This window comes from Cydia strobilella, chromosome 19, assembly GCF_947568885.1.
Source record: "Cydia strobilella chromosome 19, ilCydStro3.1, whole genome shotgun sequence".
Classification (NCBI taxonomy): Eukaryota; Metazoa; Arthropoda; class Insecta; order Lepidoptera; family Tortricidae; genus Cydia; species Cydia strobilella.
In genome coordinates this window covers 7,272,848-7,287,002 of record NC_086059.1, presented here as the reverse complement: position 1 = coordinate 7,287,002, position 14,155 = coordinate 7,272,848, and the positions used below count along the sequence as shown (strand labels likewise).

The 14,155-nt window shown below is 35.3% G+C and overlaps 1 protein-coding gene across 4 annotated transcripts in view; it reads left to right on the top strand.

The window, feature by feature from the left end:
- The window catches only part of LOC134750080 (zinc finger CCCH domain-containing protein 13), an 86,640-nt gene that overhangs the window by 60,134 nt on the left and 12,351 nt on the right, over positions 1–14,155 (top strand). For all 4 annotated transcript variants that reach the window (XM_063685171.1, XM_063685170.1, XM_063685169.1 and 1 more), the window contains exons 4-5: positions 748–939; positions 2,340–2,521. In XM_063685171.1, the coding sequence (XP_063541241.1) occupies positions 775–939; positions 2,340–2,521 (347 nt within the window). In that variant the 5' untranslated portion in view covers positions 748–774. The remainder of the gene's footprint in view (positions 1–747; positions 940–2,339; positions 2,522–14,155) is intronic.

Here is a 14,155-nt window from a genome sequence, read left to right as displayed (position 1 = left end):
CGAAGTGGAATATTAATTTATAGATACAAAGCGGGTGTTGAATTCAGAGTGGGCATTACGTGCGCGTGATAGGTAGCGTGTTGAATAAAGCATGGATAGGTTTATAACAATTTCTTATTTGTACCAGGTCTATGCATTACTTCATCTTCCGGCATTGTATGCCAATATGATGTACTATGTATTCTCAATAAGAAGTAGTTAAATTATACGTTTCTGTTTTCATGTTGTACTTAATGTAATTAAATATAAAATCACATTATACCAACTGTGCGACCTTTCATGTGTAATATTTATAGTACAAGTATAATATTAATTTTGGTTTGACTAAGCAGTTCTACTCCTATCCATGCCATTTCTGACATTTCAGTCAGCCATGACTGGTGATTGCCCTTACCCCTTTTATTACATGAATCTATTCGTCCAATATCTGTATCTGAATTACGAAAAGTATATATAGCTTAAAGGATGACTCACGTTAGACCGGGCCGTGTCCGGGCCGGAGCTTCCGGCGCTTACTTTTCTATGACATGACAGGTGATCACGTGATACCTTCCATAGAAAACGAAGCGCCGGAAGCTCCGGCCCGGAAACGGCCCGGTCTAACGTGAGTCATCCTTAAAGGCTCTAAATCAGTCATTACTTATAACGAGGATTCTTTGTCAATCAGCCAAAAAAAAACTTTAGTAGAAAACCCTACAACACAAGCTTAATCAGCAAAATGTCTAATATTTTTTTCTCTTGTTGCAGGACGCCAACAATGACATAGGCCCCAAGATGGCGCTACGACTGAAGAAGGACATAAAGAAAGCGTCGTACTACGTGTGGTTCCTGGGGGCGCAGGAGTCGCGGGGGCTGCGGGGGGAGGAGTTCGCATTACCAGCGGTCCAACTGCTGGAAGAGCGGGCCAGGGAATTGGAGCCTTTTAAGGTTACACTGCAGGTCAGTGATCATTTTAAAAGTTAACAACTATAGGAAACACATTGGACATAACAGGCGAGTCGTCTCTGACTTCGCTCCCTCTCAACCCTCAACTCTCAACATAAGACAAGTCCCGACCAAATTTGCTTTCAAGAAGTTGCTGTATAAACATCTGCTGAAACAAGAGTATGAGTAGCATCCATCGTAATATGTTAATATGTATGTGTGAAGTATGTAGTATTATAATAATTGTATATATTTTAATATTTGTATTTGTGTATTGTATATGTGGTTTATTATGATTTTCAGTTGTTTGCAATTGTTCCAAATTAAATTCTCTTACTTTTCTTCTTGCATCATTTTTATTACATCTCTGTTTAGCCCTATGGTTGACTGGTAGAGAATGCCTTTAGGCATTAAGTCCGCCATTTGTAATTTTTTGTATTTTAGAAGCATGGACCTGCTTGACTCAGCTTAAGGGTGATGGGCGAAAAATAGCTTGTTATCTATTTATTGCCGATTGATAAATGATAATTGATAATGTAATGTTCTAACTAAGTGAAGGGCTTTCCTATAAACTTTAATAAGTAGTTACTATTTTTTGCTGAATTGCCTATGATAAAGAGCTGATACCCATAATTAGGAGTCTAGATGAGATGTCGTACCATCTTACAAAAAATCCGCTTCATTCATGCACAGCCAATTTCAGTGAACAGTGACTTTTTTACGTCGTTCATTTGGCACTCCTGTTCTGGGTGACGTTCCGTTTGTTTCTTTTTTCTTGTTTGTTTGTCACTTCCATTGTCACTCTGGCAAAAGAAAGTGATTTTCCTTTGAATATTCAGAACGTCACCCACGCGTCTGCGCGGGTCAGCTCGGCAAAAAGTTCAGTGAAAGTATGGTGTTCTAATTGTTTTATTATGTTGAAGAATCATGCAACTGCCTTATGTAACAGTAGGGCCATTGTGTTATGAACTTGTTTTGATTGAACCCACCATCTTTACTTTACGAGTATGATCAATTTTCGATCGCCATAAGGAGAAGCGATTGTTAGGTTTGTTATGAGCAAATTGCTCGCCAGTCAAACTTTTATTTTGTTTGTGGATTATTTAGTATTGCGAGAACTTACAATAAATAGTTCATGTAATGATCTGATCACAGCACAGCAGGGGATCTGCTGGAAATCGATCAATTATATATTACTTGTACCTACCTTTTCTAGTGAGTTTATATTGAAATCACAAACTGTTCGGTGACTGTTAGAATAACTTTTGAAATGAGTTCCGACATTTTTCATTACCCACGAAGTAAAGCTTAAGTAACAGAAATAGATTAACTACAAAATCGTACGTCAATATGAGAGACATAACATACAACGTTTTGAATTACCTATAGTTGTTAACATAAGGTTTCTCTCACAGGTGTCCCACAAAGGGCTCAAGATAATCCAGAATGTGACGACCAAGGGCAAGCAGCAGACGATTAAGCACTTCATCCCGCACGGCAGCATCACCAGCGCCGTGGTGCAGGGCGATGTGGTGGCATGCGTGCTGCTGCTCTACAACCCGCTCACCGGCTGCCCCGTGCACGTGCACGCTTATAGGTATTATTAGTTGTTATCTCGCCTTGCTAGAGCGGACTGATACAGTAAGTCTTCTTGATTGAGGATCGCGGGAGCGAGGCGCACTCCCACATCCAAAACTTTTCGCTTCGCCAATTACAATCAAAGAAAAAAATCAAAGAAGTACTATAATATAATAATAGATATTAATTACTAAAATACGTTGACTATGTTATAATAGCCTGATATCAATTACACTAAAATACGTTGAGGCAGCGTTTGCTCAGTAAACTGTATGACATCGTTTTAGAAAATAGATCAGCATTATTATCAAATTTTTAACATACCTACCTAATAAGTATACTATTTTAATAATACGTTATATATTACAGGTATTTATTCGCATACAAATAGCATATAATACTTAGGCAGGTACTTGTACAGAAACTAAAACAACACTCTATGAATCGAAAGCTAATTTTGAAAGTCATCAACTGACAACCCCAATCCAAACGAAGCATGACCTAATGTTTGGAACCTCAAAAGATCCAACAACAAAGGTGTGGCACTTGACGGTTTGTTAGCATCCAAGTGCTAGAAAAATGTAAGACAGACGTTTGGCATTGGACTGCGAGGATGCAAGTGCGACCTTTGCAAATGTCACGTAAATACCTAAGCATGGGCATATTTATTCGAATGTTTTGTCTGTTAAAGGAGATGGTATTTGTGAAGACGAGAAACTTGGGAAGATATACGTGAATGTCAAGTTATTATTCTGGATATGTATACGAGTTAACCTGGTAAAGAATGACCATCTTACGAGCCGTCTGGCCAAAACGGACCATTCATGCTTTTAATATGTAGTATATCAAACACTGTCTCGATTTTAACTAGGCAAGTACATTATGAAATAAATACCTACTTTGTCACTAAAAATATCAATGAGCTATTAACACATTATTATCAATTAAAAACGTTTTCCTAACCTCATAAAACACCAATCATGGTCGTGGTTAATCACAGGTTATTAGGAAACTAGATATTAACAAACCATTGTATACCAATTATGTGTCTAGTCAATAGGCCAATTCATTTAAACGCACGTTTTGTTTTATAAATGATCAAAAATTATACAGGACCTTTGGTCTTAGGAAATATAGTTTAAAATTGCACTTCAATAAGATCATTATAAAAGTAACATCTGGAAGGTAGCTATGAATTGTACTAACCAAAGGGCTGAGCATGGCATTTAGCAGAATGTAGTTGCAACAGCGTTCAAATAAGGCTAAAGGAGCATCTTTGATGGTGCAATGGATGTAAATGGTTGAAGAGTCGTTCATTATTACATTTAAATTGATGTTGAATGTTGCTAAGGGTTTAACGCAACCAATTTTCACATCACACATGTGTTTTCATGTTAGGTATCTCTTGTTTTTACTCCTATAAAACATTTTTTTTACGGAAATTGAAATGAGATAATACTTAAATAGGGTTAATTTCCTCCTAATGCTCCATTGTTTTTTAAGATAGTAAACCCAGACTTAAACAGAGTAAAACACCGTTTTATCAATAGTTTTTTTTGCGGAATAAGGACTGTCATTGGAACATTAATCCACATTTATAAATGCCGTGTTGAAATTTAAGTATCATTAAGTAAATAGTGACATACGAGTTCGTCTAATAGAAAGCAACAAGCATAAAATAGCTCAGCTATTCTTCAAGACTCTTATTACGAACGCGATACTTTTAACCCGGATAAATGCAAAGTTCCCACGATTAGCGAGGGAAGCAGCGGAAGCGTACTACTTGTATCTATTAAGTTCCTATGAACTATCAGTACAATAACACAATATCGAATCGGATCGGCATCTGAATATCGCTGTAGAAATGGCCTGGCATATCACGTCGCATCTGCGAGGTCGTGACACATTTAGCCCGAGAAATGCCAGCATTTAGAACTGTTTTCCAGACTTATTAACTTATTATTGATACAATATAAAAATTTGTGGGTCTATGAGACCAAAATTTTCGAAATATTCATCAATAAAAAAAATATAAGTATTATTATGGAACCTGCTAACATAATTTCTCGAAAATCGTTTGAGAAATGCGATCTGTAGAGAACATACGGACACACAGTCGAGGGGGAGGAGAACATGGAAGCATTTTTGCCTAAGCTGAAACGGAGACCTTCGCTTCTCTCAGTCAGCAAACGCTACGCTTTTTACAATGGCTTTTTAGGTTGTACTCGTATAATGGTGTGATGGTTATGAGGGGTATCGAAAGTCACACAACAACAACTATATGTAATGCACATACAAAAACATATTGTTGAATGTTTTAACAGACAGACAGGTGACTGGAAGACATAACATGTAATAATTTATTCAAGAAGCTATTACGTAGCCTATCTTAATTTTAATGGCCACTATCATTTATTAAATTTTGTGGTTAAACAAGATCACTTCTGAAGAATTTCCAACAAACCTGTTTAGAATGGACACTTCACTAAAGTAATAGAGCTATTAAAATTCTTATGAAAGATCCAATTATTATGCAAGTTTTTGGAATATTACATTTTGTATCGAACATTGTACTTATTAGAAACAGACAGAAATGTAAAGTGTCGTCATCAAATACTACATAATACTGTATAATTTTATAATATTTAGCTGACCGATACGACACTTTTGACACTGACAGTTCAGTATCGTATCGGTGTGACATACATGATATTATACTACAGTTTAGTCAGATCAATCCTAGATTTTGCGTGTATCATTTGGAACCCTTTCTTTAAGTGTCATATCAATAGGATAGAACGTGTACAAAGGAAATTTCTCAAGTCTATCGACTTCCGTATAGGACGGAGTCGAAACTCATATAAAAATAGTCTTGTTCACTATGGATTGCTGACACTTGAAGATCGTCGAGCACAGTTTGATATAATGTTTCTCTACAAAATCATTAACAGCTTTATTGACTCCCCCTCACTTCTTGGTACGTTGTTATTTAAGATACCTCAACGCACTGCACGCCATAAGAAATTATTTTCTATTCCTTTCTCTCGTACAAGATATTGCTCAAATTCTTATTTCAACCGTTGTCTCAATTATTATAATATAAATGTATCCCACATTGATCTTTTTTCGTATAAAACCTGTGAAAGTTTTAAAAAACAAATTATTACTCACTTCAAATCGAAATTGTAAACAATAACAAACTGTTTATTTAAGTAGGTATAATTAAACTTTTGTAATAACTTCTATAATTTAACATTGTAATAGGTAACTTATGCACAAATAATTTATAACTTTCTTTGTGTACCCCGTGTGGATGTATGTACGAGTAAGCAACCGGCCCGTGCATACATATACATGGATGAATGAATATAGATACACTTCAAGTTACTGATAAGTTTGTTAATTAATGATAACTTTGTTTTCCGCTTACTGCTCCTACACTAGCTACTTTAGATTAGAAATTATTTAATTAAGGTAGGGCACTCAAGGTCTATTAACACATTGCTTATTATTACATCATTTTTGTATATGACTGTTTGTTGCCTAAATAAAAAAATAAAAAAATAAAAATCATAAGCAATTGTTCGAATAGGGCGACTAGTCAATTATGCCTCACGATTGTTAGACAAATATTTAGGCTACTTAAAACTAATCAAATGAATGTTGCTAAGTATATAAAACTTATATTATAAGTATTCCGCAACAACGATACTTGCGTACCTACACGTTATAGTAATTATCTCTATGATACTCGTCTTCTTTGTTATTCGTCTAGGAACCTAAAGTTATGTATAATTTATTTCACATAACTTTAGGTACCTAGACTAGTGTAAATTGCACAGTAAGTATAATTTATAAACTAGTTTTTGTATTAAATCTAGAAGATCTAGCAAATATGGATATTATTGCTCAATGCTCAGGGATACCTTAGACTACATTTGCAATTATTAGTGTAATTTAAATAAATACCTACCAAAAACTAAGCAACTAAATGCATAACTAGGTACGTATTTTGTGATAAGTACTAACGAACTTGATTAAAAAGTCCTTATCTATAATGATGTTGAAGAATTTAATTCAATCTAGTAAAGCAATTTCTCACGCGTGCAGTTATTTTTTATGGTTTAGTGTCGTGTTAGAAATTATCATACCGGGAAACCTGGAGTTAATGCTAAAGATGAACTCACGGCTAGCGGGTTGAAGTAATCACATACATGTTGCAACCGGTTAAGTTAACCCTCCCTTTAACATATGGTTCCGTGATACAAGGTGCTTGGAGTCCGTCAAAGCTAACTCTGCACTGATTTAGAAGTGATCAACTGTTATTATATTTACATAAATGCTGACAACAATGCTGACAATTTACTGCTGACATAAATTCTCGAGATTAGTTTGAGAAATGCCTAGACCTAGAGGACCCATCTGTAGAGGAGAACATACGGACAAACGTAAGGTTGTATATAAGTTCTCTTTATGTATCTTTGCCCAAGCTGAAACGAGTAAACACTAGGGTGCGTTGAGGTTGGGGGTGCGTCCATATGCCGAAGCATTACGGGCGACTTTTCATCTTATCCCGCATGAAAAACCCGTTCAATCTTACCCCAACGCATCCTACCATACTCTATCACTGCAAAACGCTATTAGACAGTTAGCTTGCTCGGTCCGCCTCTACTAAGGGCCAATTACCTAAACTTCGAAATTCATTTTTTTTTCGAATTGTCATTCGATAAAACTTTGTCTGTATGAAAAGTTTAATATGTAGTTATTAAATGATCTATCTGTTAGTTTAGATAAACAATTTTTTTATTACCTGTATAACCTGCATTAAAGAAATTGTGATTGCTTAAGGAGCTATGCGATTTTCTTGTATTGAACCCTCCAAAATATTTATTGTCCATTAGGAAACTCGTCGTTTATCTTGATTGACGACAAAAAGAAAAGTTTTGTTGGTCTTTAAGGTTGTTCAATTAAGGATGACAAAAATGCACATCCTCAACCAGATGGAACCCTAGCAAGTAAGCCAGCATACCAACCTCAGCTAATAGATACAAAAAACTGATGAAACCGGTACTTACAGGCAATAACCTAGACTGAAGCCAGAACCTGCTACTCGTATTCCTTAAGTTTATGATAACGCCTGCCATGTACGGCAGCGAAGACTTGCAATTAAAGACAAATTATACGCCTGCGAACGTTTAGATTAAGGCGATATTTTCCGGGTGCTCAACTAGTTTGCCGACGCATAATATCCGGTTACTTTACATGGTATTTAAAACGGGGCATTCACTTTAAGATGAGTTATAATTTTATCTGTACGCTGATGTAATGGTTATTGCAAATCTCTATGTTTGGTATGTAAATGGTTGTTATTCCGCTCTTAAATTGTCAACATAGTGTTTATACCGAATTGATTATACATTATAATATGGCTATATATACTTTGCAATAAAATCATGACTTTTTTTGCCATAAACTTACTCGTAGTTAATAATATGTGCCATTCTCAATCAAAAGGGTACTTATTGTCGGTTGTGAATAAGGCGCTATTTCCATATAGCATTAATTTGAAATCAACCTTATCGACAAGCGACAATGTGGTACCTTTTGGTTGAAAACGTAACATATGTTATTGTTAATACCTTGCAACAATATTGTATTGGTCGATACTATAGGTACAAATATGCATAGCATTTTCACCTTGCATACTTTTACAAAAACAGGCCAAGTGCGAGTCGGACTCGAGCACGAAGAGTTCCGTACCATTACGCAAAAAACGGAAAAAAAATCACGTGTGTTGTATGGGAGCCCAACTTCAATATTAATTTTATTCTGTTTTTAGTATTTGTTGTTATAACGGCAACAGAAGTACATCATCTGTAAAAATTTCAACTGTCTAGCTATCACGGTTCATGATATACAGCCTGGTGACAGACGGACAGACGGACGGACAGACAAACGGACGGACAGCGGAGTCTTAGTAATAGGGTCCCGTTTTTACCCTGTGGGTACGGAACCCTAAAAATGTGAAACTTTAATAAAATTCTTGGTTACGTGTGAAAGTAACGAAACTCGCCAAATTAAGCAGTTATTTATCAATAAAATTGTGAGGATACGGGGACACATAATGGGCTTAATGACTACCGACTTAAAACACCCGAATTAAATAGGTATTTTAATAGTAATCAGCTTTCTAATGCATCAAAACCTTATTTTCTAGCACAAAGGTCGACGGAGTGACCCCACGCGGAAACAATGTTGAAATCTACACATATCTCCACTTGTCCATGATTTAAACTGATCATTCATCCAGTGACTTTTGCAGTCACTTCTTATGGCGCTTTCACTAGAATTTTGACAGTTGCCAGTACTTTTTGACAGTTATTTATTTTGAACATAGAAGACGAAATATTGTAGCTTTCACCGATATTGTCACCTGTCGGAAAAATATTCTTGACAATGGGTGGTACAAAATAACGGTTAACAAGGTGTGAAGAGAAAATTAAAAAACTACCTATTCAACATTTTTTAGTTTGTGCAGTTAACGTTGTTTATTTTAAAACTAGTGCTGAATTTTGTAACTTTCTGTCTGTATTGTTATGCAAAGGGACAAATTAATAAATACTTAAAAATGTGTTTATTTAATTGATTTACTATGAATTAAATAGTTTCTGACAAGTTTTCACTATGACATGATGCATCAAGGCGGTTTGTTTACAGGTGGCCTACCGCGCAACGCGAAAATCGAAATTTCGTTATCTGCCTCTCTATCGATCAAATATGTAAGAGTGATAGAGAGGTAGAAACCGAACTTTCGATTTTCGTGTTTCACGGCAGGCCCAGTGATTGTGCTAGTGAGGCGCTCTACGCAGAGTTTTGCGTAATATTCCCTATTGTTACAAAGCAGGTAGGTACTAATTTTGCTGTGTAAACTTCACCGACCTAGCCTTGACTTTAAAATGCCAGCATTCCTAGCGCTATCGAGTTTATTTTTAAATTATGATATGCTATTATGATATCATTTTGCTAATATCGGGAGAAATATATGAGTACTTCTCTGTCTGTGCAGGGCGTCAAATTTTTAAGCTACGTAAATCTATCCAAAAACAAAACAATTTATCAAGTCTAAACCTAAAATTATCTAACCGTAAATAAATCTTAACCTAAATAAGGTAACCGCTATACAGTTATGTAGTTCCACTACATGTTAATCGGCCACTCTTAACAATAAAAGGCTTCAATTGGCTTGTTTCCATCTGATTTGTTAGGAGTGGCCAATTACAATAGAGGCTAATACATAGCAGTGACCCTACATCTGAACTTAAATATTAATATTAAGTAAACATGTACCTTCTGTAACCTTCCCCGGGCTGCTCCTGACGCACCTAGGTGCTGATGGCGCTCGCTGCGCTGCCGAGCGATAGACAGCCTCGGAAATAGGAAAAACCCGGAGCAAAAACTAAGACCTTTTATATAAACGTAAACAATTAACAACTTATTACTAATAAACGTACTTTATACCAAAGTTATTGAATAGAAGATACTTAATTAACAAAGTTATTGTGTTTATCATCTCACCAATGTGGCAAATAATCATTGGCAGATGCTTAAAATGTCAATTATAATTGACCGCTGCATTCCCCATGTCAATAACAAGGTTAGGAGTATTAAATACTTACTTAAGCTTGTATTCAATATGTATACTTGTATTCAAAAGTTATATAATTATTGTAAGCAACAATTATCTTATCTGCGGCAGATAATGATCGGCAGATGTGTAAGTCAATAATACTTGACCTATGCATTCATATCGAAACATGTTAATAACACGATGAAAGGCAAGGTTAGATGTTCATATTAGTTGTTTATTGTTGTATGAAACAATACTTGAATTACTAGTTTGGTACAGGTTGGCAACTAAATGCCAAGGAGCAAGTGTGATGCATTCCTAATGATCGTTACTTCACTGTATAATGTCGTAGAGGCGGTTCTGAAAGGTTGCTGGAAAAGTTATTTATGTTTTTATCACCTATGTATTTTATTTTAAAAGGGGATAATGCGCGGGATACAAGTTTTTTATGGCTGTATGGTATATTTGCTATGTTCTAGTTATTAAAGATTCGGGGTTTTCCTTCTTCACCCAGAAGGAAAGCCAAGAATGGATCGGACTGGATAGATTTGCTTGATCAAGCTATTTGACAATGCCTCAGATGATAATGAAAATATTGTTTAATCTGATCAATCACATTAGCTCGTTTAAGATTTTCTTACAAAACAAATAATTTGGAAATAAGCTAAAAAATGTAACTAAAGTGTAAGTACTTGATATTTTATTCACACAAATAGTTTGTAAATTTACCTGCGGACGTCCTTCTTGAGCAACAACATCTACGTATTTTTCTTGGTATCTATACGATAATCTCAAAATGCAAATGTGCATAGAGTTTCCGTAAACAGCTAATTTCAAAGTGAAAACGACGTAATTATGAAATTGTATCATAAATGTTTGAAAATTTACTTCGTCAATATTCAGATCATAAATTCATAAACGGCGGAGCACAGTTAATTTTCTGATCGAACTTTCCAACGGGTTCCGATGGTTCAATTAAATAATTAATGGTACGGAACTTAAACGGACTTTAATTAGCATTTAAGTACTGTGCTGAATTTTACAACTTGAGATTTAATTCTTCCACATATCAATATAAAAGCTCTATCGTTTAGATCAAGAAAGACGTTCATGAGTTTTGCATTTAATGAATATATTTTATGATGCAGATAGCTTTAATTTTTTTATCATTTGCCAACTTTTTTGATGTTGTGGAAATATGCCATCTACCTAATAAGGATGCACTTATGTATACCGCGCTTCAGGGGCAACAAACGCCAATTCAAAAGTAAAAATGCAACAATAAGCCACGTGATTATTTAGATTTTTGAGGGTTTATAATAAACGGTTATCTGCTTAAAATTATAAAATTAGAGAGAGAATATGCCTTCAAGAATGTTTAACAAAACCATAAAAACGTTGAAGGTAGACCTGCCTAACGTATAAAAGGGTAGTAATGCTAAAACACCAAGGTTTAATTATTTCCATACATTTTTTAAGTTTCGTATGGTGTTTTCTACAAACGATTGTCACTTAGCTACGCAGTCTTTTTGCGTCTGAAGACAATTTATACTTACCTAGTGCTAATTAGATCATTTGCACTTATATTTTTAGAGCAGTTATTACCTAAAGTTAAATCTAAGTATTATTTTACGACATGTAATAAAAGAGTTAGTACAAATTAACCCGCTTATTCATAAAACTTAGCAACCTCTTACAAACCTTTGTGAAATATTGTCACTTTTTAACAAACAGAAATGTCAAAATGGATAGGGACAGACGTTTAATGCATAAAGCCATAAGGTATTAGTCCATAGTAAACGATAACGTCAAAATTAACATATATCAATCGTAATGTAAGCTTGTGCCGCGTGGTGTTGCAAGATAAATGACATTTGTGATGCGGATCGAGGGTAGCTCCGCCCAGGGAGGCTGTCCTTGCCACTTGTGAAATAGGTATCGCTAGGACGGATAAGATTATACACAACTAAATACTTAAGATTATGGTTAATTTAATTTTACTGGGATGTTTGTCAAATGCCTAAAACGTGAAATTGGCAGCACGAATTCAAGTATTTAAAATTTGGTACACAGATGTATATCTAAATAACATAGGTATGACTTGTATGCAATTAGTTTCCGGGTTATCCTGATAAACATAATTATACATATAGGATACCATCATCCCGGAATTCAAACCCTAAAGTGATGACTGATGACATGAGATTGACGTGATTTACTATCTTTAAGTCCCGGCTTGCTATAGGAAATTTTCACCGACGCGAGGATTACCCACAGACTAAAAACATTGCTCTATTATGTTCATAATCTAATAGCATACTTACATTAAACCTATATTACTTAAAAAAGAAATGTCCTGTTAAATTTACACGCATACGCGTAGCATTCCCTTGCGCAACAACCTGCCGGCATGACAGCAGGCCTTGTCAATCGTTCAACTTTGACATTCGCACTAGCGCACAATGCGCTCGCGCCGAATGTCAAGCAGCAAAAAACTGGAGGCCTATATCCTTCTCGTTTACAACCTATTAGGCATACTTGTCTTAAGAGCTAAAGAATATAAAGACGGCTGTATAAGTAGAATAAGGAAGCGGATGAAACTAAGGTTTAATAAACTCCCTGCTCCCGTGTGTGGTACTTAGTTAATGTATTAATTCTACAAATATAAACTATTGAACTAATGAAGCATGTTTTAAAACAATTTTGTATAATTTTAACAAACCCCGAAGCTATGTAACGATACTAATGAAATTTTAGTGATTTCTAAATTTTGTTTTCTTAAGTTTAAAAAAAAAAATATTATTAAAAAAAAATTGACCAATACATAAATACAGACTATAGAATGCAAGCAATATCAATTTATTTATTTAAAACGCATATAATCTACATAACCTGCTAGTTTATCGATTAATACAAAAAACCTATTGGGTATTGTTTTCTCTCAGTCAACCATTAAGAAATCTTTATTAAGATAAGCATCAAAGTAAGGTTAGCATAGTTATTAAGTACCTAGTGAAGTTATTTTGATTGATTTTTTATCGAACTTTTTTAAGACAAAAAATTTTGAAGCATATCAACGTAAAATGGGTTACTTTCTCACTTTGCAAAAAATTTACAAAATAGAAAGTTTCTCACCTTCATCCTAGGTGCTGACCAAATTTCAAGCCAAAGTGATACAATATAGGTCCCTCCAAAATGACCGCAATTTTGTTACATGTGTAACTGGTTTAATTGTAGTTAAATTAATAAATCGTCTGATACAGGACAGTGCCCGCCCAGCTTGCGTTATCGTTAATTGTGCCTTATAAGTCGAGCGAATGCTGTCGCTCGCCACGATCTTTATTTGGCAATAAAGATACACGCTATTGATATTCAGAAGGGCAATGTGACACGATTCTAGGTACTGCTGCCCTCATTACTACATAGTAATTCGCGGTGTAATGACGGTGATTGATATTCGATATCACGCCGCGCGGCGGCGAGTATGTAATTTCGGAGCCGATTGTACTGAGATCGCCATTACCATTTGGAAGTAGTGCGAAACGTTTGATTGTTGATGAAATAAAAGTGATTGGGTTTTAGTGTGAATTGAAAGTTTATGTGTTTGTAGGTGAAGGGTACACAGATCATTTACCCAATAGAATGTGTAAGACGAGACGATTCGCGGCAGCACGTATAGATATCCTAATACTAATTTTCTATGATATCACTACCACTCATCTCACTTGCCATGTTTACGGCATGTGCGCGTACGTAAATAAAAAAATATTGACATATTGAGTTCTTTGGATAAACAATTAAACATAGGCTATTGTAGTATAAAATGTTTTGAGATTCATTAGCGAGCGCCAAAGTACGTACCTACTATACAAGCATGAAAACATGAGAGCATGTATCGTATCCCGTGTTTGGTACCCCCTAGAGTTCCTAAATTTTAGGGGTAACTACTAATGCACATAATTTTATACCTACTTATTGTGAATTCTATGGAATGGGGAAATCTGATAGGAAAGCAATCGTGACAGG